We start from the raw sequence: 26,500 nt of genomic DNA on the forward strand, positions 1-26,500 counted from the left end.
AAGTGTGGTGCTGGAAAAGCACAGCAGGTTAAGCAGCATCCGAGGAGCAGGAGAGTTGACAATTCATCAGGAATTCTTCAGTGTTAGTAAGACCAGCTTTACAACACAGCTTTATCATTTGAATTTCACTTCCTTGACATGGTGGGATTTGAACCTATGTCTCAGGCTATTTGCCCACTTCCCTGGATCACAAATCCAACAACATGACCTTGCCACTACTGGATCAGAAGAAAGCAGGCCACTGTTTCCGCAATAATGACAAGCCCCTGGGATTTCCCACTCAGAACTGTTGCTGCCAGTCTCCTACCTGGTGGAGGGTGGGGTGGTGATGGTCCTCCTGCCCAGGGGAACCTGGTTAATGCTGTAGTAGCCTGGACTCTCCAGGTCAGCCAGATTGAAGCTGGGGCCTGTGGCAGCAGCAACTGGGGCTGAGAACAAAAACAAAGAATCACATTGAGTCAACAGGGGAGAACCCAACCACTGACCTGTAATTGTCACCGTTCCTTCCTCCCTCCCTCTCACTTTCTCGCTCCCTCTCTCTGTCTCCCCACACCTCTCTCCTTCTCTCTTCCCTCTCTGCCCCCAGTCTTCATCTCTATTCTGCTAGCTCTCTCCCTCCAACTTCTTCTCTCTCTCCCTCTCTACCCCCTCCTTCGCTCTCCCTCTCTCTCTCCCCCTCCCCCCACCCCATTCCTCTCTCCTTCATCTCTTGCCCCCCCCCACCCCCACTCCACCTCTGTCTCCTGCTAGCTCTCTACCCATCTCCCACTTGCCCTCTCTCCCTCTCCTACTAGTTCTCTCTCCGCCCCCCACTTCTTCTCTCTCCCTCTCTCCCCCTCCCTATACCCCCACCCCTCTCTCCTTCGCTCTCTCTCTCCCTCTCTGCCCTCCACTCTCACTCTTTCCCCTTGCTCTCGCTCTCCCTGTTACTGTCAAGGTGTAAGCAGGCCACTTGTAACTTTAGATATCTGCTTCAGGGTACCTCCCTCATAGTGACTCCATCACCATGATCCTTCTCTGCAAACCTCACTGACTCCACAATGCTTCAATCCATCTCTTACCCATGTCCATCGTTTTCTTACCATGAGGTGTGAGTATCCCAACACTCTCCTGGCCCTCCCCTCATAACCATGACATCTTCCAAATCTCCACTGAAATTATTCCCAATTTGTGCCAAAACTCCTCTCACCCCCTCAACCTCTTACCCCCTCAATGCCTTGACTGCTTACACCCTTAATCCCTTGCCCCCTCATACCTCATCCCCTTGCCCCACATTCCATTGTCCCCTCAATCCCCAGCCCCACGATCCCTCACGCCTCCTTGATTCCTCACTCCCTAGATCCCTATGCTTCACTAGCTCCCAGGTCAGCAACACTTCAACGTTAGTCTTCTGAGGATGGATTTCACATCCCTCAATGTCCTTGGCCCTCCCTATCACAGCCATCTCCTACCACCCTCTCAGGTTTCCAGCCTCCTCCAACTCCAGCACCTTCCCTGATTTTGGTCACTCCTCTGTTGGTGGCTGCATTTTCAGCTGCCTCAGCCTCAAACTTGAGATTTCTCTCCCACGACCTCTCCAGCACTCGACCCCTTCCTGGAGGGAGAGGTTTATCCTCTGAGGTATGTTTGGACAGGCTGGGCCTGTTGGCTTGGAGTTTCAAAGAGTGAGAGCTGACTTTACTAAAATAGAGACCATCTGGAGGAGATCTCATTGGCTGAACCGGTGTTCCCACTTGAGAGGGGAGAGTGGAACGAGACAATACTGTTTAACAAAGAGAGGTCTCTTTTTTCAGAACTTTCTTTTCTCTAAGAGGGTCTTTGGTCCAAGAAATTGTCTTCTCCCGAAGAGCAGTGGAGGCTGGATCATTAATGTTATCAATATCAGGTGGTTAGCACTGCCACCTCACAGAATCAGGGACCTGGGTTTGATTGCAGCCTCAGGTGGCTGTCTGTGTAGAGTTTTCACATTCACCCCATGTCTGGGTGGGTTTCCTCCCACAGTCCAAAGATGTGCAGGTTAGTTGGATTAGCTATGGTAAAATGTGGGGTTATGGGGTGGGTGTGGGTGTAATGCTCTTTGGAGAGTTAGTGCAGACACGATCAGTTAAAATAGTCTCTTTCTGCATTGTTGGGATTCTGAGGTAGGTCTTCGATAAACGAGAGAGTCAAAGATGGAGATGGGGGACAGTGGGTGAGTCAGGAAGGTGGAGTTGAGGCCACAACCCATAAACTTGTCGAATGGTGGAGCAGACACAAGGAGCTGTGGGGCCTACTCCTGCTCCTACGTCCTCACACAGCACTGCACCTCTCCCTCTTCCTTTAAGACACTCCTGAAAACCTATTTCTTTGGCCAAGCCTTGGTCACCTTTGTTGCTTTCTAGGTGCTGTGTTAGACAATATTTAGTTAACTCCTTGTGAAGAGCCTTGAGACATTTAAATGTGCACTTGTGATACCCAAGTAGTAAATGGGATTAGAATAGTTAGGTTGCTGTTTTGACTGGCACAGACATGGAAGGCCTTTTTCTGTGCTATAGATCTCTATGGATCTATGACATTTAACCACATTAAAGGCGCAATACAAATGCACGTGCTTATTATTGTTATCCTCCATTTGAGCCTGGTTCTGTCTCTCCATCTCATCCCAATCAGGAGATCTTTCTATTCCTTCCTCTCTGGGACGAAGGCAAGAATCATGATGACCCAGGTCAAGGAAACCTGGTCAAAGGTCACTCCTTGCGTCATCTCTGATCTGCCCCTTGGGGGGTAACTGTGCAAGTTACTGGATATGCTTTTGTTTCAAATGCTCAACACAAAGGTCTTGGATTTAGTGTGGGACTCTGTCAATTGTAAATCTTGATTTCCAAACTTCAAATAAAAATCAGATCAGCCCTGATCTGACCACATGGTGGAACAGGCCCAAACGGCTGGATGGCCCACTGCTGCTCCTATGTGCTTGTCCATTTGCACTTATCTAATTTGCCTCAGCTCTTCCATGTGGAGGTGCTCATCACGCTCAGTCCGTCCCAAATTCTCAATTAGTTACAACTGTATAACTCCAATCTCTGTTTCTGGGCCTAACCACTCAAACAAGCAGATCTCTATCAGATAATTCCCCTGTTTTTGCTTCACAACAGTTGGCGGAGAAAGAAAACACAATTGAAGTGATCAGATTTGTCGAGTCAAATGTTTCGAGTGAAGCAATTTGCTGGCCCAGGAACAAACCCTGGCCGAAACGCAAATAAAGATGCATGTGCACGTTTTTTACACTAAGCAAGATTAAAGCAGTTTAAAACCAATTGAGTTTTTAAATGGCAATCACCAAATGCCACATTGTTGGCTTCATTCATCATGTGCTCCGTTTCTGAGATTGGGGGGGAATGCTACCTCAAGAGGAAAGGTTGAGGAGGTTGGGCCTCTGCTGATTAGAATTTAAAGGGTCGAGGGCAGTAGTTGACCCTATTAAAACATAAAATTCTGAGGGGGATTGACAGACTGGATGTTGAGAGGATGATTCCCCTTGGAGAAGTATCCAAAATAAGGGATTTCCCTTTTAGGCTGGAGACGAGGGTGGAGTTTGTTTTCTTTCAAAGGGTCTTTAGTCTTCAGAACTCTCTCTTCTAGAGATTGAGTCAAGGAATATATTTGAGACGGGCTTAGACAGATTTTTGGTTAAAAAGCAGGGAAACAGGCAGTTAAGTGGTGTTTAAGGCCACGTCAGATCAGCCACGATCTTATGGAAAGATAAAGCAGGCTCGATGAGCTGAATGGCCTACGGCTATTCCTTATGTAACTTCATACCTTCACATTCCAACATACATATAACATCATCCTGTTTCCATAAGACTATAAGACATAGGAGCAGAGGAGGCCATTCAGCCCATCAAGTTTGCTCAACCATTCAATGATTTAATCATTCTCAACTCCACCTTCCTGCTACTTCCCCCCTCACCTTGATTTCCCTTATTGATAAAAAAATTTCTACTTATTTTCAGTCTTGAATATAGCTAATAAGCCAACCCTGACAGTGCTCTGTGCTCAAGAATTCCACAGTTTTGCTACTTTCAGAGGGAAGAAATTCCTCCTCATTTCCATTTCAAATGGGTGACCCCTTACTCTGGGATCATGCTGCTCCTACACTCTTCCACAAGGAGAAACAACTTCCCTGCATCTACACTGTCAAGTCCTCAAGAATCTTGCTTGCTTCAATAACATTGTCTCTCATTCATCTAATCTCCAATCAGTACAGGTCTAACCTAACCAATCTCTCCTCTGATCCCGTCACCCACCTACAGATCGAATGACCCCTCACACTATCCCTGCATTACTCTCACTGTCCCTATGCATTCTCCATTTTGTACGCTTCCCTTTTACTCAGCATTATTAAACTCTTTCATTCCAGATTTATTGGTTATACCATGATAGCATGTTACCTGATGGTTCAGAATTAATATTGCAGTACCTTTATCACATCACCTATGTAAGGTGCCAATAAACTGTGATAATTCAACACAATAAAAAAAACCCGTTAAAACAAAATGCAAGAATCTCCAAATCAAACTGATCAATACTTACTTTGCGACACTCTCACAAGTTCAGAAACGCTAAAAACTCCAGATGTAATAAAACAGTCCTGGAAATTCAAATGCCCTGATGAGGAGAGAAAAGAAAGTCACTGGAAAATGAAACAAGGCTGGAGTAAAATGACACCCAACAGGACAGTCCTGAGGGGTCACCACCTTCAACATTAGCTACACCCTTTGTCAGGGCCACACCAGGACTATCCCATTCCAGGGTTCAGCGTGACCCAGTGAGGTACTGGAGCTCTGTCACTATAACTATTCACATTTATCCAATGCCTTTATCACAGTAACAGTCCCATTTTTGGAGCATATCAAATAAAAAAATAGACAGTGAGCATAAAGCAGGAGAGGTGTCCGAAAGCACAGCCACTTGTAGTGGAGTAAAGGAAGTTAGGAAATCACAAGGGTACAATTCCTATTCTCCATCCCTCAGTTTTATCTCATTCATTCACCAGATATGGGTTTTGCAGATAAGGCCGGCAATGCCCAAAGACCCATGGATTAACTTTTTAAAACTGAGTGATACATTTGGCATCAGCAAATTATGGTCATGGTGAAAGGACACTATTAGACGCACTCTGAACCTCTACTAATGAAGAGTGCAATGTTCACCCAGGGAAGACTCCATCTGCCATTTGGGGCACAGTCAACCTGCTACGAACCAAACCCAGGCCAAATGCATGAACAATCTGGATAAGTATGACCCAGAACAAACAGTACACCACTCCAAACCGGTAATGGTATGTGATACCACTGTACACTCCCAAACTCTTTAAATTGGCCTGAAAACAGCTAGAGCATTTAGTGAAGGTTAAACTTTCCAATCGAGATTGATACCTGACAATAAATTATGCAGAAGCAAAATGATCAAATTGACAGAATTCAGAATGCTTGCTTTTCTCTCTGGGCGCTGGAATGATAGCCCATTGAGGATTTTACATTGGGCCTTAGCCTGGTAGCAACGACTCGTGTGAACCTCTGAAAACTAAATGTGATGCAGAATTGTGAAGTATTTATTCCTAGTCAGGTGCAGAACTGTCAATCAAGTCTGCCTGTAGCTCCCCCAAGAACTGATTCACAGATGCCTGGTTCGAGCAATTCTCACATTTTCTTCCTTCCCCCCACCTTCACCACCTTGAGGCAAAGAAAAATTGCCACAACATTCAGGAGTCACGCTGACAGGACACATGTCTTCACTCAGACTAATTGCGCGATCAAACAATTTATCTGCCAATTCGCTCTTGTCAAAAGGTTGCCCATAATTTAGAGGCTTAAACGGGAATAAGGCATCTCTAGAAATCAAACTCCACTGTGGGGTAATCAGGATTGCAAGCAGATTGTGGGAATATGTGAAGGATCAGCAGATCGATTCACAGAACCTTAGGGTCCAGAATGCTTCAAACTAAAAGCAGAATGAATCTAATTTAGTCTTTCCTAGGTTTGAGCTGGGTCTGTATTTTCTTTCTAATTTATTCATTTATGGGATGAGGGCATCACTGGCTAGGCCAACATTTAACACCCATCCCTAATTGCACAGAGGGCAGTTACGAGTCAACGAGTCATTGCTGTGGGGCTGGAGTCACATGCAGGCCGGACCAGGTAAAGATGGCAGTTTATTTCCCTAAAGGGGGTTAGTGAACCAGATGAGTTTTTTCTGACATTGGTTCCATGGTCATCATTAGACTTTTAATTCCAGATTTTTATTGAATTCAAATTCCACCATCTGCCATGGTGGGATTTGAACCCATGACTCTTGGTCTCTGGATTTACAGTCCAGTGATAATACCTGGGCCATCACCTCCCCAACGTAATGCAGTGTAACTTGAGTGACTGAGTCACGGGGTGATAGGTTTCCAAATCCAATTCTTGTGACAGCATCCAAGCAGACATTCTAACCCTGCCCCAGGAGCTTTCCCTCCTTTAGCCAAGCCATTAAACTGCTGTGTTCTGTGGCACCACTGGGGGAGTTCTCCCCAGTATCCTGAACTATATTTACCCCTCAATCAGCATCACAAAAAACAGATTGTCTGGTCATTGGAAATAGTAGGAAAAGAAAGCGTAAATCAAGATAAATGATTTCTAATGATTTGAGAAAAAGGGGGCACACCCTAAATATTAGCGACAGATTGTTCAGGTGAGATGTTGGGAAGCATTTCTACACATGAAGAGTGTTAGAGGTTTGGAGCTCTTTCCCACAAATGGTAGTGAATGCCGGATCAGTTGTTAGTTTTAAATCTGATTCTGGTTAAGCAAAGGCTTTAAGAGACACAGGCCAAAGGCAGAATCTGAATAAAGGTCTCTGGACTTGAAGCATTAACTCTGCTTGCTGTCTTTCTCTCTATCTTCACACAGAGTTTCTCCAGCAATTTCTGTTTCTCTTGCCGGTGTATAGAGTTAGGGCCCAGATCAGCCGTGTTCCCAGTGAATGACAGAGCAGGCTTGAGGGGCTGAATGGTCTAACCCCATTCCTACGTGTGGCGCTCCGGCTTGTGGGAGCTTTCTGTCCACGGATTGGCTGCTGTGTTCCCTCCATTATAACAGCAGTGACATGTCAAAAGTATTTGATTGGCTGTAAAGTGCTCCAGGGCATTCTGATGTTGCTATATCAACGCAAATCTGTCATTTCAGGTGAAGAGCCCTAAATGCAGACTCACAGTTACTCCAGCATTAGGGACTTGAGAAAGGGTTCACCAGAGCCAGGAAATAATGAGGAGAGAATTCGTCCAACAATTGAGCAAATTGTTGGAGCATTGCTGTATCAATAACCCAAATTTGCATTTAGAAAAATCCTAATCTCCTTTGAACTGTTCCTCTGACAGTTCAGAGAACCTTCAGTCAAACGTAGAAAACTGGGAGCTTGGGGAATGCCCAGTGCTTACTTAGTAGAATATCTCTAAAGGAGATGGTGAGCTGAACTCCCACACACTGGGAAGCAGAAAGGGGAGGGATGTTTTAGCAAAGAGTTTTCCCATCTGAAGACCAGATGAGTGAAGGCAATGTTTGGATGAAGAGAAAGATGAGGGATGAGGAGTTCCGTCAGATAGTTGATTAATCTAGAAACATTCATTGCACTGGAGAGAGTACAGGTTCGAGAGGTCATTCTGGGGTTAAATTTGGTGCTGAGGTTATAAGCATTCTGATGCAGTTTGAGACCAGAGTTTTAACCCTTTCTGCAGGTGGTTTTAATTAAGCAATGTCAGGGCAGCGAAAATGTTATGTCTAAAACCTGCATTATCTTCCGGTGGAGAACTTAAAACTTGCTCATATTTTGCTACTCCTGTCAAATTAATTCCAAATTGTTGAAATGATAGATGGAGGCACAAAGGGAGCTCGGACATTAGTTTACTGCCCTCTGGAGTGCAGTTTGTTAAACATAGATGTTGGTTTTTCACTGGCCGTGTGGTACATTTCACTTTCGTCGCAAAGCTTTGGGAATGTTATGACCCAAAATGCAGGGAGCCCCAAGGAAAAACATTTAAGTTGAGATGAAGTCACAGTTTTGGGTACAAATTCTGGGAAACTGTTCTGCCAAGAATCTTACAGAACAGATGGAGGCCATTCACTCCATCATCCTTGTGGGGGCTTGTTGAACGAATGAAGCAAATGGTTCCATTATCTAGCAAATGGGTTCCATTGCCCCAGCATTTTTCCTCATTACTTTGCATTTTGTTCTTCCGCATTAGGAATTTACCAAATTCCCATTTGAAAGTCACTTTTAAATCAGCCCCCATTCCAGATCACCATAACCTGCTGTATGACAAAATGTAAAAAAAATCTTTTCATCGTTCTCCCACCATCCTCTTCCCTGAGCCGCACAATACTCCATGATCCCCTCCCCTAACTCCCATCAGTTTTTTTTCCCCTGTTGTCTTAAGTTGTTGTCCTTTAAGGCTCCTCATTGTTTTGCTACTGGAAATGCTTTTTTCCCTCTCTCCTCTATCAAACCTCTTTGAGATGGTTGTATGGCGGTGATGTTGTTAGATTAGATTCCTTACAGTGTGGAAACAGGCCTTTCAGCCCAAAACGTCCACACCAACCCTCCAAAGAGGAACCCACCCCCCTTTCTGACTAATGCACCTCACGCAATGGGCAATTCACCTGACCTGCACATCTTTGGACGGTGGGAGAAAACCCACACAGACACAGGGGAAGAACATGCAAACTCCACTCAGACAGTCAGCCTAAGGCTGGAATTGAACCTAGGATCCTGGTGCTGTGAGACAGCAGTGCTAACCACTAAGCCACCATGCTGCATTTGTAATCTTGAGGCCCATGATTCATCTGCTGGGGATGTTGGTTTAAATCCCACCATGCTATTTAAATTCAATTAACAAATCTGGAATTGAAAATTAGTAACTGCAAGCCTATTACTGGCTGTTGTAAAAAAAAATGTTGGATCTATTACCATCCCTTAGGATAATCCTTACGTGGTCAGGCCTACAGGTAACTCCAGCCCCATGTCAAAGTGACTGCCTCCTAACTGCTCTCGTAAGTGGTTCAGCAAGCTACTTGGTTCAAGGGCAATTAGGAATTTACAACAAATATTGACCTTGCCAGTGATAACCACATCCAATAAAACCCTTTCACCTGCTTAGCTCAGAGGAGAACAATCCCAGCTTCACTTGTCTCTATGTAACTAAATTCCTTAATTCTGATCTTATTTCCTCCACATCCTCCCTAAGGCCTTGCATCCTTCCTAAAGCATGGAGGCTAGATTTAGAAAGGTTAGCAAGGTTGACATGAGAAAATATTTTTTCATACAGCAAGTACCTAGGGTTTGGAGTGGAAATGTGGTGGAGGCAGGTTCAATGGAGTCATTCAAGAGTACATTGGGTGTTCTTTTAGATGGTGATGCTATGGGGCCATGGGAAAAAATGCAGGAGATTGGCATTACATCACAGATAATAGAGCCAGTGCAGAGATGATGGGCTGAATGGCCTCCTGCTGCACTGCAATAATTATTCTGGTGATTGAGGAATTCGCCAAAACACTCAGAGAATGCAGTGGGAGGGTGTAGAGATCAGGAGAAAGATGTTGAGGATGCTGGAAAACTGAAATAAAATGAAATGCATTGAGAAACAGGTTAGTGTTTCAGGTTGATGACCTGTCATCACTTTCAGAAATGTAGCACAATTTTGGGATTGCAGTTAGGAACACAGAATGCAGATCATCTTTGAAGTCCTTGAGAAGATTTATATATGTACATGAGCAAGTGTCTGTGCATAGTGTATGTAAATATATATTGGTTTGTAAATGTATATGCATTTGTGGCTGTAGATGATTATAGGTGCGTTGATGCATGTGGTGGCGAATCATTACATGTAAGCATGTAGAGGAGTGTGTTTATGTGTGCTGTTGTGATTTCTGTAGGAAATTCAGTATGTGTAGGGATATGTAAGTGTGTGTGTGAGGCTATGTAGGTGTATCAATGCATGCAGCAATAGGTAAGTCTATAAAGAAGAATGTAGGGCTATTGGTGTAGGCAGGTGCATATTTCTCTGAGTGAGTATATGCAGGTGTGTCAGTGTATATAGGTGTATAAGCGGGTGTGTCTGAGCATGTGTAGAGTGTCATTGCATGCAAAGCTTTATACATATGTGCATGAGAGTGTGTACGTGTCAGTGAATGTAGTTTGTGTATAAGTGTGTCAGTATAATCAAGTGTGGTTAGAGGTGTGTGTGTGTCTATGTGTGTGTGCACATCATGCTTGTATGTGTGTATATACATGTATGTAGGGAATTGGGTGGCTGGTTTGCAATGCAGAGTGATGTCAACTGCATGGGTTCAATTTCTAAACCAACTGAAGTTACCATGAAGGACACTCCTTAGTTTGGGATGTGGTGACCTTTAGGTTAAATCACCACTAATGAGACAGTGGGACTATGGTGATATTGCCATAGGCATGTCAATGTATTGTGTACAGTTGTGGGTAAATAGTCTGTGTAGTCACTCTGTAATCACTGTGCTCCAAAATGCAAATGTGTTTCATTTGTTGAACAATTGTTAAAACAAACATTAGCACCAGAGATGAATGATAACAGCACCTCGTGCTTCTCTGTTCTGAATGCTGCCAGGGCACTGCATGTAGCAATGGTCCTTTTAACAGCTCTTGGTGCCAGTGAGGTGGCATGCTGATCGAACAGGAACCTCGCACCGTCAGTGGGATCAGCATCATTGCTGCACACAGCGTTATCCCGTCGATATTTCACTATGTCCACAACTTGCTGACTATTTATAGAGCAATACACCCTCGCCTCTATGGTTTACTTCCACATACACTGTGCTGAACAGACACTGCAAGGTTATACAGCTCAGCTTAGTTTCCCTGCTGATCCCCATTGATAACCACAGAGGTCAGGGATGGAGCAGATGGCATTATACAGGAGAAATATTGAGTTTACTCTATAATCTAGACAGATTTTCCATATTTTGACATTCATCAGGAATAGTGGCTTAAAGGGGTTCTAATTTGAACTGTTTTCTTTTCGCTAATGTGTTTTCCTACTCCTGGCATGGATATTTGCTAAGAGTTTGACCACTCACATCCAATGCATTTTAACCCAATGCTGTGTGAACAAGCCAATGGTTACTCCTAAGCCTAACCCAAATGCTAAGCCTAACCTTAACTTTTCACTTTACTCCTGTGGCGTTGCTGGTGTTGTCACTCTGGGTGGAGTAGCCTCATCCCATCCCGTAATCCCCTGAGTGGCAGAAACCACCAGTCCTGTTTGAATTTTCTCACCCTCCACTGCGAGACAGGGTCACCGTGTTCAATGGTGTGCCAGAGGCAAGTTTTCATCGAGACGGGACAGTGGGACTGAGCAGGAACAGTGCGCAGGGTTACAGGGTGAGGACAGCAACACGGCACCGAGTAAGTTGCTCATTCTCGGGGTTCGGCACATACACATGATGGGCTGAATGGCCTGCTTAAGTGTCCTGAGAAATCTGTGAGGGAGGTGGAAGTGTTTTTCCTCAGAATCGAAGCTAGGCCATCCCTAATTGTCCAGAGGGCAGTTAAGAGTGAACCACATTGCAGTGAGTCTGGAATCACAAGTTGGCCAGACTTGTCCAGATTTGGCAGTTTCCTTCTTTAAAGGACATTCGTGAACCAGATGGTTTTTTTTCCTGACAACTGGCAATTTACTCATGGTCATCATTAAACTTTTAATTCCAGACTTTTACTGGATTCAAATTCCACCATCTGCCATGGCAGGATTCGAACCCAGGTCCCAGAACATGGGTCTCTGGATTAACAGTCCAGCAATGGCATTACTTGGCTATCACCTCCCCAAACAGGATTTGAAGAAGCCCAATTTTTTCATACATGGTAATAAAACAGGAATAGGGCAGGTTAGTGCAGTCCATTGGCACACTACTGCATGGTATGTGTAGACATAGGAGGAAGCAGAATTCTATGATACTCTCTAAGTCACAGAGGTTAAGATTTATCATTTTGTTTCTGTTCTTTTCAAAACCATGAAGGAGAGAAGTGGTACACAAGAGAACTGGATTTGCAATAGCTGGGTCATAAATTTGCAACAACAGGTCAGAGTTGAGCAGGCTAGACCCTATCAGAGAAACAAACAATGAATAGATTAATATACGCAAAGGTGAACACATACATACATACAATGAGCACTAAACTTTACTCTTTTATTCTCATTTCAATACACTTAAAAAGTAGTGCTTTTTAAAAAAAAACCTATTCAATACAGCATAAATAGTACTTACTTTCATCCCTCCTCACCCATTTATTCTCGTACATATAAAAAGTATTCTCACTGATGCTATTTTATTTTAAGTTTTGAGGGCACAGTGCCCTTGACCCAGACTGTTGCTATTCATTCTGCATTGTTGCAGGGTCAGTATAGTGATGGATAGGACAATGGAACTGTCTCTATATCACATGCGGCTGGTAGGGGTGGTGGATGAAAGGTGCCAACTATGGAGGGGAATCAAAATAGCAGGTTGCCAACTCCCAGGTGGGGAATCCAGTCCTAGAGGTGTAGACCCATGGCCTCTACCCTCCAAATTGCCACCTGCCCCTACACTCTTGCCCAATGATCACCCTGCCTGTCTTCACTCTGCCCTGCTTTCCTGCAGCCAATTGGGAAAGCCTATAAAGAGCCTTCCTTATCCAATTGGATGATGCTTGATTAAATTTTTGTCCATGGTCTCGACTGGTAAACAGAAGTGTGGAAAGAAAAGGTTTTCAGAAAACAATAACTTAATTGCAACCACCCCCATCCCTAACCCCACCATGGTTTTCTTTGTTCCCTGGACTCATTCACAGCAGTGCCCTGGGGGGTTAACTTTACATTCCTGGAACTTCCTGGCCAATCCTGGGGGAGTTAGACTGGACATTCCCAGGGAATGGTGAACCTCTGGAATGATGAACCTCTGGAATACGGAGGCACAAATCACATCACGTCACACCGAAGTTAAGTACCTTTCTGGAGAGTGTTTGGGCCATTAGTTCTCCTGGACTGATTTTAATCACAAGAAGGGGATCAGAGCAGTCCAGAAAATCTAATTCCAGCTGGCATGGATTTGAAGGTAGTAGATATTTGGAACTCTCTTCCACAAAGATGCTGGATCTGCTGTTAATTTTAAATCTGAGACAGATCAGTTTTGTCAAGGGATGTAGGCCAAAGCAGAGAGGAAGAGCATTCAGCCTATCGAATCCATGCGAACTCTCTGCAGTCAGTCACATTCCCACACTCCACCCCATCATCTGTGCAGACATAGTCACCTCCCGCACCTAACAAGCAAGTGTACAAGGTTATTCCAGGTTTAACTGATTCAGATATAGAAATGTTGCTCTCATTGGCTGACGGAGTTAGGCTACAGATCAGCCATAATCTCATTGAATGGTGGAACAGGTTCGAGCTGAATGGCCTACTGCTGTTCCCATGTTTATCCCTTGTGACTCTCCTACAGAAGATCGTGTTACAGGGCTATGGGAGTGAGGGGTACAGAATCAGAGTCATTAAGGCAGAGAGGAAGCCCATTCAGCCTATCAGGTCCATGTTGACTGTCTGCAGTCAGTCACATTCCCACACTCTACCCCATACCTGTGCAAACAGAGTCGCCTCCCACACCCATCCAACAGGTGCACAAGGTTATGGCAGGTTTAGATGAGACAGATAAAGAAATGTTGTTCACATTGGCTTACGGTTAAAGGTGTGGGGACGCAAATTGAAAATCTTGGACAAGACCAACACAGTAATGAAAAACTTTTGTAAGCAGCAAGCATTAATGATTGCTGCTTACAAAAGTATTGGAAGCAGAAGTGATCAATTATTACAAGAGGGGAGTTGGATGGTGTGATCATGCTGCTCCTTTAACAAGGTTATTCTGTCCTTGGTAATTTTTTTGAGAGGGATTGTAAAGGCAGAGGTGCCGAAATGTGTGAACTGGCTACTTTAATAATGGCTAACAGATGCTGCTTAAGTCAACAATCAGGAAAGGCTTTCAGGCTTTTCTAAAAAAAAATTTGTACAATGAAAGGGCAGTGGCCAGTTCTCCCAGTTCAGAGTTTATTCTAGTTTTGGGTTAGTTTTAGTTGGGGGAAATAAGAAACGGCTCCATGCTGATCCTCTCTCTGTGTTATCTCTCTCCTGTAAGAACCTGTGTTTGAATTTATGTTTTTGCCAAGGGGTTTATGGGATGTTGCAGGAAATCGGAATAGCTCTTTGCTAAGTTGCATTTTCGTGTCAGTTGGGTTTTCAAAAGTTATGTTATTCTAAATTTGGTTTTCTTTTGTTCGCATGTAAATAAATTCTGTTTTGTTTAATATTGAGTGGTTTGACCAGCTGCATTGCTCCTGGAATATTCACTTTACATCTGCTTAAAACAACTGGAAAAGTTAGGTTCTGGGCTGCCTTCTTAAAATGTTTTGAAGGGGTCTGGCCTGGTCCACAATAGACTGGGGGCTCTTTGTGGGATTTGTTCTTTAGTTCCAATTTGGGATTAGGGTTGTTGGACTCAAAGGCAATGAGTGGTAAGTGTTAGCGTCTTTTGTTCCGAATGCTGCATTTGGTTGGTTTAATCAGGGCTTGGTATACAAAGAGAAGAAGAGAACAAAGAAAATTACAGCACAAGAACAGATCCTTCGGCCCTCCAAGCGTGGGTCAATCCAGATCCACGTAAACCTGTTGCCCATTTTCTAAGAATCTGCATCCCTCTGCTCCCTGCCCATTCAGGTATCTGTCTAGATACATCTTAAATAACACTATTGTGTCTGCCTCTACCACCTCTGCTGTCAACGCGTTCCAGGCACCCACCACCCTCTGCATAAAGAACATTCCACGCATATCCCCCTTAAACTTTTCCCCTCTCACCTTGAACCTGTGGCCCCGAGTAATTGAGTCCCCCACTCTGAGAAGAAGCTTCTTGCTATCTACCCTGTCTATACCTCTCATGATTTTGTAGATCTCAATCAGGTCCCCGCTCAACCCCTGTCTTTATAATGAAAATAATCCTAATCTACTCAACCTCTCTTCATAGCTAGCACCCTCCATACCAGGCAACATCCTGGTAAACCTCCTCTGCATCCTCTCCAAAACATCCACATCCTTTTGGTAATGTGGTGAACAGAACTTAATGCAGAATTCCAAATGTGACTGAACCAAAGTCCTATGCGACTGTAACATGACCAGCCACCTCTTGTACTCAATACCCTGTCTGATGAAGGAAGGCATGCTGTATGCCTTCTTAACCACTCTATCGACCTGTGTTGCCACCTTCAGGGTACAATGGACCTGAGTACCCAGATCTCTCTGTACATCAATTTTCCCCCTGGCTTTTCGACTTACCAGCTCTTTCAGACACTAAGAGTTTTCTGGTGGTGGACTTTGGGGTTTTACAAAAGGTGAGCGAGGCAAAGCTGCTGGAATTGACAGGCAAGCTGGAATTGGAGTTACCTTCATTCAGGAAAAAAAGGAGAGATAATTACAGCAATAAACTCAGCATTTAAATTTGCTGGAAACACCATCAGAACCTTTGGAGATGGCTAAAATTCAATCGAAAATGAAGCACTTTGAGTTAGAGGCAAAAGAAGAAGGAAGAGAAAAATGTTTGAATTATGATTAAAAGCAGAGGAAAGAGAAATAGAATGAAAGGTCCTAGCAAACAAAAAGAAAAGGAGAGAGAGGAAAGGAAGAAAGAGGAGGATGTTGAATCTCATAAATAGTCACTTAGACAGGTAAGGCAGCCTAAAAGGATGGAGATGAAGGCTGAAGATAAACTCAGTGAGGAAGAGAGTGAGGAGGGGCAACACCCATGGTAGACAAAAACCTGGTGGGGATCTGTTTAAGTATATTCAAGCATTGCCTAAATTTGATGAGAATTATATAGATGCCTTTGTCATTTCATTTGAGAAGGTGGCTAAACAAATGCAGTGGCCAATGACTATGTGTGTTTTGTTGATCCAAATAAAATTTGCAGGTAGAGCTAGTGAGGCATTTGCACCACTATCAGAAGAGGTACCTGGGGCATATGAGGGAGGTGAAGAAAGCTATCTTAAATGCATATGAGTGTGTGACAAAAGCCTACAGATGTTTCAGGAAACTAAGGAAGGACCCTGGTCAAACCTACACTGAGTTTGAAAGGATCAAACAAAGTAATTTTGATGGGTGCATAAGTGCAGTAAACATAGAGTAAACCTATGACACTCTTAGAGAGAGACAATTATTTTGGAGGAGTTCAAAAATTCACTTCCTGAGGTAGTGAGAACTCATGTGGAAAAGCAAAGAGTTAAAACGGCAAGATTAGCAACTGAAATGGCTGATGATTATGAGTTGGCCCACAAATCAAAGTTTGGCTTTTAACATCAATTTCAATCCATGAGGGAATAAAAATTGGGGAAAAGAGAAATCCTCACGTGGCAAGGGAAAAGTATATCTCCATGAAGATCATAAGGATAACATACCACGGAGTAAAAAGGAAACTCTTGAAGGGGAAAGAGAGGTTAAAAAGCTACGGTGTTTTCACTGCAATAAAGTAGGCCACGTGAAATCACAGTGTTGGTGAGTTAGAAAAAAACACTGAGAAGCCAGATATAGGAAAACAGGATAAGCCAGTGAAGTTTGTTGGAGTGGTAACAGAAAACACAATGGAGGCTAAAAAGCTGCATCAGAATGTACAAGCTGGTTGGAGGTTGGTTAAGGAGGAAGTGCCAGATCATCTTAAACCATATACCTGCAAAGGTAAAATTTACTAACAGAGGGCAGGAGTATTGGGTAAAGAGATACAATATTAAGAAATACAAAATCTTCTCAATCTTTGATGTCGAAAGTTGAGGAGGTAGGTACCTCTGAAGGACTAGTGCCAGAGAAAGTGCTAGTAATGGGAATTCACGATGAGACAAGAAGAGCTCAATTATGTAGAGTGAGGATAGAGTGAAGAGTGGAGAAGAGTGGTAGGAGTACTGGACAAGCTCTCAGCTCCAGGAATATAACTTGTCCTTGCTAACAATATAGCTGGTTCACAGGTAGGAGAGCTGCCTACTGTGGTTGAAAAGCCAGTGGTAAATCAGGCAACTGAGATATTGCAGGAAGCGTATCCTAGGATTTTTCCTGACCATGGGGTAATGAGGTCACAAAGTCACCAGTTGAAACAGGAGAGATCAAAGACTACAGATAAAAAGGTTGAAGTGGAATTAGCAGAGACCCTGTTTGATCAAACAGTTGAGATAAACCAGGAGCAGATGGATGATAAGGTAAACATCTTTAGCTCAGAGAAATTAACTGAGTTACAGCAGAAAGATGAAAACTAAAGCAATTATATAAAAAAAGCATATAGAGAGAAAGAACCTGAACATATTCCTGAGTGCTTTTATCTTTAAAATGATGTTTTAATGAGGAAATGGAGACCATCACATATTCAGGTAGACGAGAAATGGCTAGAAGTTCAATCGTATTGTCAGTGGATAATAGAAAGGAGGTGTTGCAGGTGGTTCACAAACTACCATCTGGAGGTCATTTAGGGGTAAGAAAAACACAAACTAAAATACAAAAACATTTTTATGGCCTGCACTGCACAAGGATGTAATTGAATTTTGCTAGACATGTCAGATTATTGGAAAACCACAGGCAATAATAAAATCTGCACCTCTAATACCTATTCCTGCATTTGAGGAACATTTTACAAGAGTTTTAATTGATTGCGTAGGGCCCCTACCTAAAGCAAAAAATTGAAATCAGTATTTGTTGATAATAATGGATGTGTCCACGAGAGTTCCAGGGGCCATTCCATTATGCAATATCACAGCTAATAGGTTTGTAGAAGAGTTACTCAAATTTTTCACTAGAGATGGACTACCCACAGAAATACAACCAGATCAAGGGTCAAACTTTACATCAAAACTATTAAAGGGCATTATGGGCAGCTTAGAAATAAAACAATTGAAATCTACTGCATACCATCCAGAATCACAGGGAGTGCTAGAAAGGTGGCATCAGACATTAAAGACCACGTTGAGGATTTATAGTCAAAACTATCCAGATGATTAGGATAAAGGAATTCCATTTATACTTTTTGCCATCAGAGATGCACCAAATGAATTATCCAAATTCAGTCCATTTGGATTGGTGTTTGGGCATGAAGTAAAAGGACTGCTAAAATTGATTGAGGAGAAGTTGGTAAGTCATAATTCAGAGACCATATATTTGGACTATGTGTCAAATTTTAGGAAATGGTTAAATTGAGTGGGTGAGTTGGCTAGGCAGCATTTAAGAGTATCATAGCACACAATGAAACAGGAAGCAAACAAGAAATCAATAACTCACAATTTTGCCATCAGAGATAAAGTGTTGGTGTTACTTCCAGTGATAGGTGAACCTTTTAAAAGCAATGTTTAGTGGACCTTATCAAGTTCAAAGGAGGTTGAGTGAGGGGAACTATTTAATAAGGACTCCAGACAGAAAGAAATCTCAGAGTGTGTCATGTGAATATGCTCAAAAGGTTATTTTGACAAGGAAGGAAAGCAAAAGGAGACTGTGTTACTACTTACAACCCAGACTGAACAAACAAGTTCAGAGGGTTCTGAACTGGATATTCCTCAATTTAAATTAGACAATGAGGAACTTGTCAAAAATTGCGATAAATTATTGAGTTACCTCCAGAGGAAAATCAAAATGACCTGAAAGAGTTATTATTATCACATGGGGAGATATGTGGAAACAAACTGGCAACTGCTAACCTAATTATACATGATGTAGATATAGGAAATGCTGCTCCGATTAAGCAGCATCCTTATAGACTTATCCCTCTAAAGTTGGCACAGGTTCAAAAGGAGATTGAACACACACTCCAAGACAACATAATCGAAGTGAATTGCAGTGGCTGGAGCTCTCTAATAGCAATGATATCAAAATCAAATGTTACCCAACGGATATGTATGGACTATCACAAAGTCACTGCATTTACAAAAGCTGATGCTTATCTGATTCCACATTTGAAAGACTGTATTGAAAAGGTGGGACAAGCAATTTATACTTCTAAGGATACTGACAGGTACCTCTGTCTGAAAGAGTGAAAACAATTTCAGCTTTCGTAACACCAAATGGACTGTATCAATTTAAAGTCATGCTTTTTGGTATGAAAAATGTACCAGTCACATTTCAAGGACTAACCAATAAGGTAATTTGTGGATTACCCAATTGCGTGGTATATATTGATGACCTGGTGATTTTTAGTTACACATGCAAGGATTTTTTCCGAGTTGTTCAATCGACTTTGGGAGGCAGGCTTGAAGATAAAACTGACTAAGAGTGAATTTGCCAAAGGCCAAGTCACCTTCCTGGGCCATGTTACTGGACATGGACAAAAGGCCCCACGGAATGCAAAAAAAAGGTAACTGGGGAGTTTCCCAAACCATCGACAAAAAGAGCAGCACTACCATCTCTGGGATTGAATGGATTTTATCAGAAATTTGTCCCAGATTTTAGGAGTGTGACTGCTCCACTCACTGAGTTATTAAAGAAAGGCAAGAAGTTTCAGTGGACAGCAGACTGTCAGAGGGCATTTGACAGCCTGAAAACCATGTTAACCACTGCCCAGTATTAGCCTTACCAAATTAGGTGGCTATCAATGCGAGTGGTGTGGATGTTGGTGCTGTGCTTTTACAGGAAGATGACGAGAAGATAGAAAGACCTATTGGATATTTCTCCAGGAAACTGAACATTCGTCAGCAGAAATATTCAACAGTTGAAAAGGAGACTTTGAACTTGGCGTTTGTGTGATAACATTTCAATATGTATGTTACCAGTAATGTATCTGAGACAATCACATACACTGATCATAACCCACGGAAGTTTGTGGAGAAATTTAAGGTCAAAAATTCCAGACTGTTTAGATGGAGCTTGTTGTTACATGAAAATTGTGCATGTGGCAGGATGAGAAAACGTGACTGCCGACGCACTATTGAGACCTTGGATAAGAAATGGATACATTCGGTGGCAGGAGTAAACTGACTGAAATAGAATGTAGTAGTGGATGTTGGTATGGTTATAGTCAATGTAATATAGTCAATGCTTAAAACAACTGGAAGAATTAGGTTTTGGGCGACCTTCTTCAAATGATTTGTTGAGGGGAGGGGGGAGTGTCTGGCCTGGTCCATAACAATGAGCGTTTGAGACAAATAAACATGCAGGGGCTACAGGGTTGGAGCAAGGGATAAAGACCGAATGGATCGCACTGCTGATAGCACGCCTGGCCTTGATGGGCTGAATGGCCACTCTTTGTGCCTTACTGACTCTATAATGTGTATCATGGTTCCCCTCCTTCCTATGCCTGTTGGAGATGGAACACACCTCAACTGGGTGTCTCTCGAATGTCAGTCAAAAGGCCTTTCTCTTCCCACTTTCACATCCGAGATTTTTATTAGAAGCAGACTAATGTACTGCAAGAAAAGTTTTCTTTCTTTCTCAGTAAAGACAGTTTCTTGGGAAACACCACTGTGCTCTTCCCCCCCGGTTAAAGTTGAGCCTCGAAAATCCCTGAAGATTCGAGATATATTCCTGGAAAAAGCACAGCAGGCCAAGCAGCATCAGAAGAGCAGGAGAGTCAATGTGTCAGGAAGGGCCCTTCATCGCTTTCTGCCCGAAACATTGATTCTCCTGCTCTTCTGATGTTGTATGACCAGCTGTGCTTTTACCAGCCTCACATTTTATCGAAGCTGATTTCCAGCATCTGCAATCCTCACAATCTCCTATATATTTTCCTGACCAATCTGTCTCAGGGATGTTATAATACACTTCTGGAACGGGTGAGACTTGAACTCAACCTCCTGGCACAGAGGTAGAGTCACTACCACTGCGCCACGAGAGTCTAGGCTGAACTTAGAGAGTTGCCACCACATTCAACTAACCATTACTGGTTGCCTGTGCTTGGATATAAAGAGTTACTGTATTGGCTGGGTGTCGACTGGTGTCCTGTTGACGTAGACCCTCACTGTGGAAGGGACATACTACAGTAGGGGAGGCGGGACAGGCAAGAGAAAGCCAAATTAAAGTCAAAGGTAAAATGGAAAATAATAATTTTTTTGCGAAACAATTAAAAAAGTGGATAATTATTAAATTGCACAGTCGAAAAGGATGACAGGCCAGGAATTCACTCCCTGGCAGGGAGCCCACAGGATAATACACAGCTTCAGTGTTCATCAGCATTAAATGTGCCTTCTGATGGTTGTGCTTTGCAGCAATGAGTCTTTGCAATTCCCAGGTTAAACCTTGTTGTCTCTGCAGTTCCTTTCCTGCATTAAGATTCTCCTTAAAGTCTACCTCTCCCCACTCCAGGTTTTATTCACTTGCCCCTATATCTCTCTGTGTGACTCAATGCCAACGTTTTGTTTGATTTCAGCCCTGCATAGCACCCAGGGCTACTTAAGTGCATTAAAGGTGCTATATAAATGCAAATTGCTGTGGTTTGCAAGTTGTCACAGTACCTGACTCTTAACGGCTGATAACAAGTAGCATTTCAATCCTCAGTCAATCCATGCTATAACCTACAATTACCACCGTGGTGCAGATCAAAGCACCACAGGAGGGCAAGTGGTCATAAGATGCTGTAATTTGTGTTCTTTGAGGTTTAAGATTGCATATTATGCTGAAGTACTTGGCTGTTGATCTGGGTAACCTTCATTTAAAAGCTCGTTTAGATATAACAGATAAGAGTTGTTGGCAGCCTGTGTCCCTTTGTACAAGCATCAGTTGACACAGTTAGGGGGACGAAACTAAAATCACAAACCTTCCCAAAGAAATCATGTACTCTCATGGACTACTTACACAGACATCGTTGTTGAGCTGTCTTTAACCTTCTATAAAACCATAAACCATAGAAGCAAAGGCAGGTGATTCAGCCCATCTAGTTTCTCTACCAATTAGTGAGATCCTTGCAGATCTGATAATCCTCAACTCCAGTTACCCACTTAATTCCTGTAACTCTTGATCCCTTACTAGTAAAAAATCCCAGTCTTGAATACACCTAATGATCTAAGCATCAATAGCCCACTGCAGTAAATAATTCCACAGATTTATCACCCTCTGAGAGAAGAAATTCCACCTCATCTTGGGACTTATTTGGGTGACCTCTAATTCCAAAAAAGTCCTCGACTTTCTCATAAAGGGAAACAACTTCTCCATACCTACCCTGTCAATTCCCCCCAAGAAACCTGCATGTTTCAACAAGGCCACATCTCATTCTTTTAAACTCAAATGGGTACAGACTTAACCTACTCAACCTCTCCTCATGAGAAAATCCCTCCATAGCTGGGATCAACCCAGTGAACCTTCTCTGGAATGCCTTCAATATCACTGTATATTTGCTCAGATAAGAGGATCAAAAGTATTCACAGTATTCTAGGTGTGGGGTCTAACTAGTGCCTTGTCTAGTTTTAACAAGGCTTTCCTATTTTTAAAATCCATTCCATTTGAGATAAGGGTCAACATTCTATTTATTTTGCCTATTTTTAGATCAGATTCCTTACAGTGTGGAAACAGGCCCTTCGGCCCAACATGTCCACACCGACCCTTCAAAGAATACCCCACCCAGACCCACTCCCCTCCCCTATATTTAATCTCTGACTAATGCACCTGACACTATGACCAATTTACCTAACCTGCCCATCTTTGGACTGAGCTTTGTGATTTATGCATGATGACTCCTAAATCCCTCCATGCTGCAGATTTCTGCAGTCGTCCTCCATTTAAAAAAAGTTCAGCTCCTCTATTCTTCCAGCCACAAGTCATAACCTCACATTTTCCACATTACATTCATCTGACAAGATTTTGTCCACTTGCTTAACCTGTCTATTTTCCCCTGTAGATTCTTTGTGTTATTCTCACCACTTGGCTCTCCACTTTTTTCATATCATCGACAAATGAGGCACTAATACATTCATTTTCCTATCCAAATTCATATACATTGTGAATTATTGTGGTCCCAACATTGATCCCCGTGGCACTTCACTAGTTATAGGCCGCCATCCTTAAAATGCCTCTATTATTCCAATTCTCTGTCTTTTATTAATTAGTCAATATTCTATCCATGTAAATATACTACCTTCAATCCTGTAGGCTCTTATCTTTTTAAGTAGACTAATGTGTGGTACAGTATCAAATGCCTTTTGGAAATCCAAGTATATTACATGCTTCCCCTTTATCTATCTTGTTTGTTATATCCTCAAACAATTCCAATAAATTTATCAGGCATAATTCCCCTTCATGAAGCCATGCTGACTCTGCTTGATTGTACCCCAAAATGATCTGCAATATAATAGGATTGAACATTTTTCCAATGACAAATGTTCAGCTCACTGGCCTGTATTTAATTGTTTTTTGTTTTCTTCCTTATTAATCATGGTGTTACAGTTTTACAATCCTCTGGGATCCATCCAAAATCTAAGGATTCTTGGAAGATTACTACCAGTGCTACCGTCTCTGTAGCTAGTTCCTTTAATATCGAAGGATGCATCCCATTAGGTCCTGGAGACTTATCATACTTTTCCTCTACTGATAGCTACTTGTTTATTGCGTCCCCATCCTCTTGATTTAGTATTTTTGGAATGCTATCAATGGTCTCTACCAAGAAGGCTGATGCAAACTCCTCGCCTCTCTAAAACTACTCATAGTACTGCAGTCACTCATGCAGAGGCTTTTATTACAGCAGTCTCATCAGGAAATGTGAACATTGGAAATATTCACCTTCAGGAAGAGAAGCTTAAGGAGGAGACTTCTTAGGGGTGTGATAAACTATGAGGGTGTATTTAAGACAGAGATGAAGATGAGTTTCTTCCTTCAGAGGGCTGTGAATCTGTGGAAGTTTTTATTTTGAGGGGTTCGGGAGACTGTGTTATTAAGTATACTCAAGGCTGAGATTGACAGATTTATAATCAGGAAGGGAAGCAAGGGTTATGGGGAGAAGGCAAGAAAGTGGAGTTGAGGATTATCAGATCAGGCATGATCTCACTGAATGATGCAGCAGGCTTGATGGGCTGAATGGCCTACTGATGTTTTTACATCTTAAGTTCTTACAGTTTGATGCAGTCAATATGGAGAACCTATTTCACTGGTACACATTTAAAATTATTATTGACTGGGGTAGGAAATGGGGACCATTTTTCTTAAAGCGGTGAGTTGTTTTAAAAAGTAGGAGTGTGATGGAATACTCCCCACTTGCCTGGATGGGTGCAGCTCCAGCAACACTCAAGAAGTTTGACACATCCAGGACAAAGCAGCCCATATGACTGACTCCTTAGACGGTACCCTCTAAATCCTCATCCTCGACCAGCTAGAAGGTTATGACAGCAAATACATGGGAACACCACCACCTACCTAACCATAGAAACAGCGCAAATAGGGGCAGTGGTAGGCCATTCAGTCCTTCAAACCTGCTTTGCCATTTAATATGATCATGGCTAACCATCCAACTCAATTCCCTGATACCACTTTCTCCCCATACCCTTTGACCCCTTGAGCCCCAAGAACTATATCGAGCACTTCCTTGAAAATATTCAATGTTCTGGTCTCTACTGCGTTTTGTGGCACAGAATTCCACAGACTCATCACTCTCTGGGAGAATAAATGTCTCCTGGAACAATATCGCCATTCTTTCATTATCTCTGGTCAAAGTCCTGGTACTCCCTCCCTAACAGCATTGTGGGTGTCCTTACAATGCATGGACTGCAATGGTTCAAGAAGGCGGTTCACCACCACCTTCTCAAGGGCCATAAATGCTGGCCAGACAGTGACGCCCACATCTCATGAACGAATAACAAAAAAAGTTCAACAAGCAAAAATTGTAAAATTAATTCCATTCACTCTGAGCAAGGTATTTCCCAGATAATAGGATAATTATCTAATTATCTTCAATTCAGACATTCAAGCAGATATAGAATGATTACCTGATTAAAAATAACATGCAAGGGGATGGTGAAAGGAAGCAGGAGATTGGCACATGGCAATGATATTCATTTGAAGTGCTGGTGCAGGTATAGTGGGTTGAATGGCCTCCCTATTCATTGTAACACTTCAGTTACCTTCATTCTGACTGCAGGCAACGGTGGGTCATCTCACACAGCCTTATAAAGGGGTCTAATTTTTAAAATTTCTTTCAATACCTTGAATTATTTGTCATTAATATGATCGGGAATGACTGGTGGTTTGACGTAGTTATCAGTCAAGCTCTTGAATAATGAAAAACATTTTTTTTGTCTTCTCATTTGAGTGTCAGGAGATTAGAGATGCAATGATTTGTCAATCAGGTGGATCTCATAGAATCTGAATTCCCTGATTGGAGCTGTTAATTTGGACCAATCAAGGAGCCCTGGCTGACAGATATACACTCTGAGAGCTGGCTCTGAGGGAGCTGGACCAATGTCAAGGACTCCCCACATGTAAATAAAGGGTGAATTGATGACAGGATACCAGCCTCTGTGCAGTTATTTCAAGGTCTACGAGAGGAAAGCATGCTTCTAACAAACTTCATTCACAACAGTCCTCTTTAAGTTAGAGCAAGCATTTCTGGCATCGTGCTGTTATTCGGGAAGCTTGACCTGCTTGATCCTGCCGTCGAAGACTGGGCCCAGTATGTGGAAAGAATGTGTTATTTCTTTTCAGACAATGATACTGGGGCAAATGAAAATCAATGAGTAACTCTCCTGACAGCTTCTGGACCCACAGCTTTTTCAGTTAGTAGGAGCCTAACTTTCCCTCAGGCACAAGATACTAAAACATTTCAAGAGTGATAGGTTTAGTTATGGAATATTGCAATCCCAAACCTCCTCTAATTCTCAGATGCTATAGGTTTTACTCAGCAATTCGAGGACCAGGGACATCCGTATCGGGATATTTGACTAGGTTACGATGACTGGCTAAGGCGTGTGACTTTGGTTTAACCTTTAATGAGATGCTGACAGACTGGTTGGTATGTGGGACTAATGATGTAAACATGATGCAAAAATGCCGACTAGTTGAAACCCAAATGGACTTCAAACTGACACTACAACTTTGACATTAGAAAAGGTGGCAAGTGGAGCATATAAGCTTCAGGGTGTTCTGATGGAAGTGGACACCCTTGAAGCTGTCCAGTGCCATATGCCTTACGGGCAAAAGCAGGGATAGAAATCGCGAGACTGGAAAGTGAAGGAATCATCAGAACAGTTCAGTTTGCAGAATGAGTAGTACCGATCGGATCGATGGTGAATCCTGATGGGTCAGTTCGCCTCTGCGAGAACTTTATACAAACGGTAAATCACTTTTCAGAGCTGGATAAATAGCCAGCCGTCACATAGAAGATTTATATGCAAAGCTGCGGGGGGGAGTAGTAGAGCTGTCCTTCACGAAGCTGGACGTGAGCGATGTGTACTTGCACTTGCAGTTAGATGAGGATTCCCTTAAGTATGCTACAATTAATACCCA

At 42.8% G+C, this 26,500-nt stretch overlaps 1 protein-coding gene across 7 annotated transcripts in view; it reads right to left on the reverse strand.

The window, feature by feature from the left end:
* nfixb (nuclear factor I/Xb) overlaps nucleotides 1-26,500 on the reverse strand; it is a 437,817-nt gene that overhangs the window by 91,950 nt on the left and 319,367 nt on the right. For all 7 annotated transcript variants that reach the window (XM_072564242.1, XM_072564240.1, XM_072564239.1 and 4 more), the window contains 2 exons: nucleotides 4,573-4,647; nucleotides 308-428 (listed from right to left, as the gene is read on the reverse strand). In XM_072564242.1, the coding sequence (XP_072420343.1) occupies nucleotides 308-428; nucleotides 4,573-4,647 (196 nt within the window). The remainder of the gene's footprint in view (nucleotides 1-307; nucleotides 429-4,572; nucleotides 4,648-26,500) is intronic.

Source organism: Chiloscyllium punctatum, chromosome 46 (genome assembly GCF_047496795.1).
Source record: "Chiloscyllium punctatum isolate Juve2018m chromosome 46, sChiPun1.3, whole genome shotgun sequence".
In the NCBI taxonomy this organism is placed as follows: Eukaryota; Metazoa; Chordata; class Chondrichthyes; order Orectolobiformes; family Hemiscylliidae; genus Chiloscyllium; species Chiloscyllium punctatum.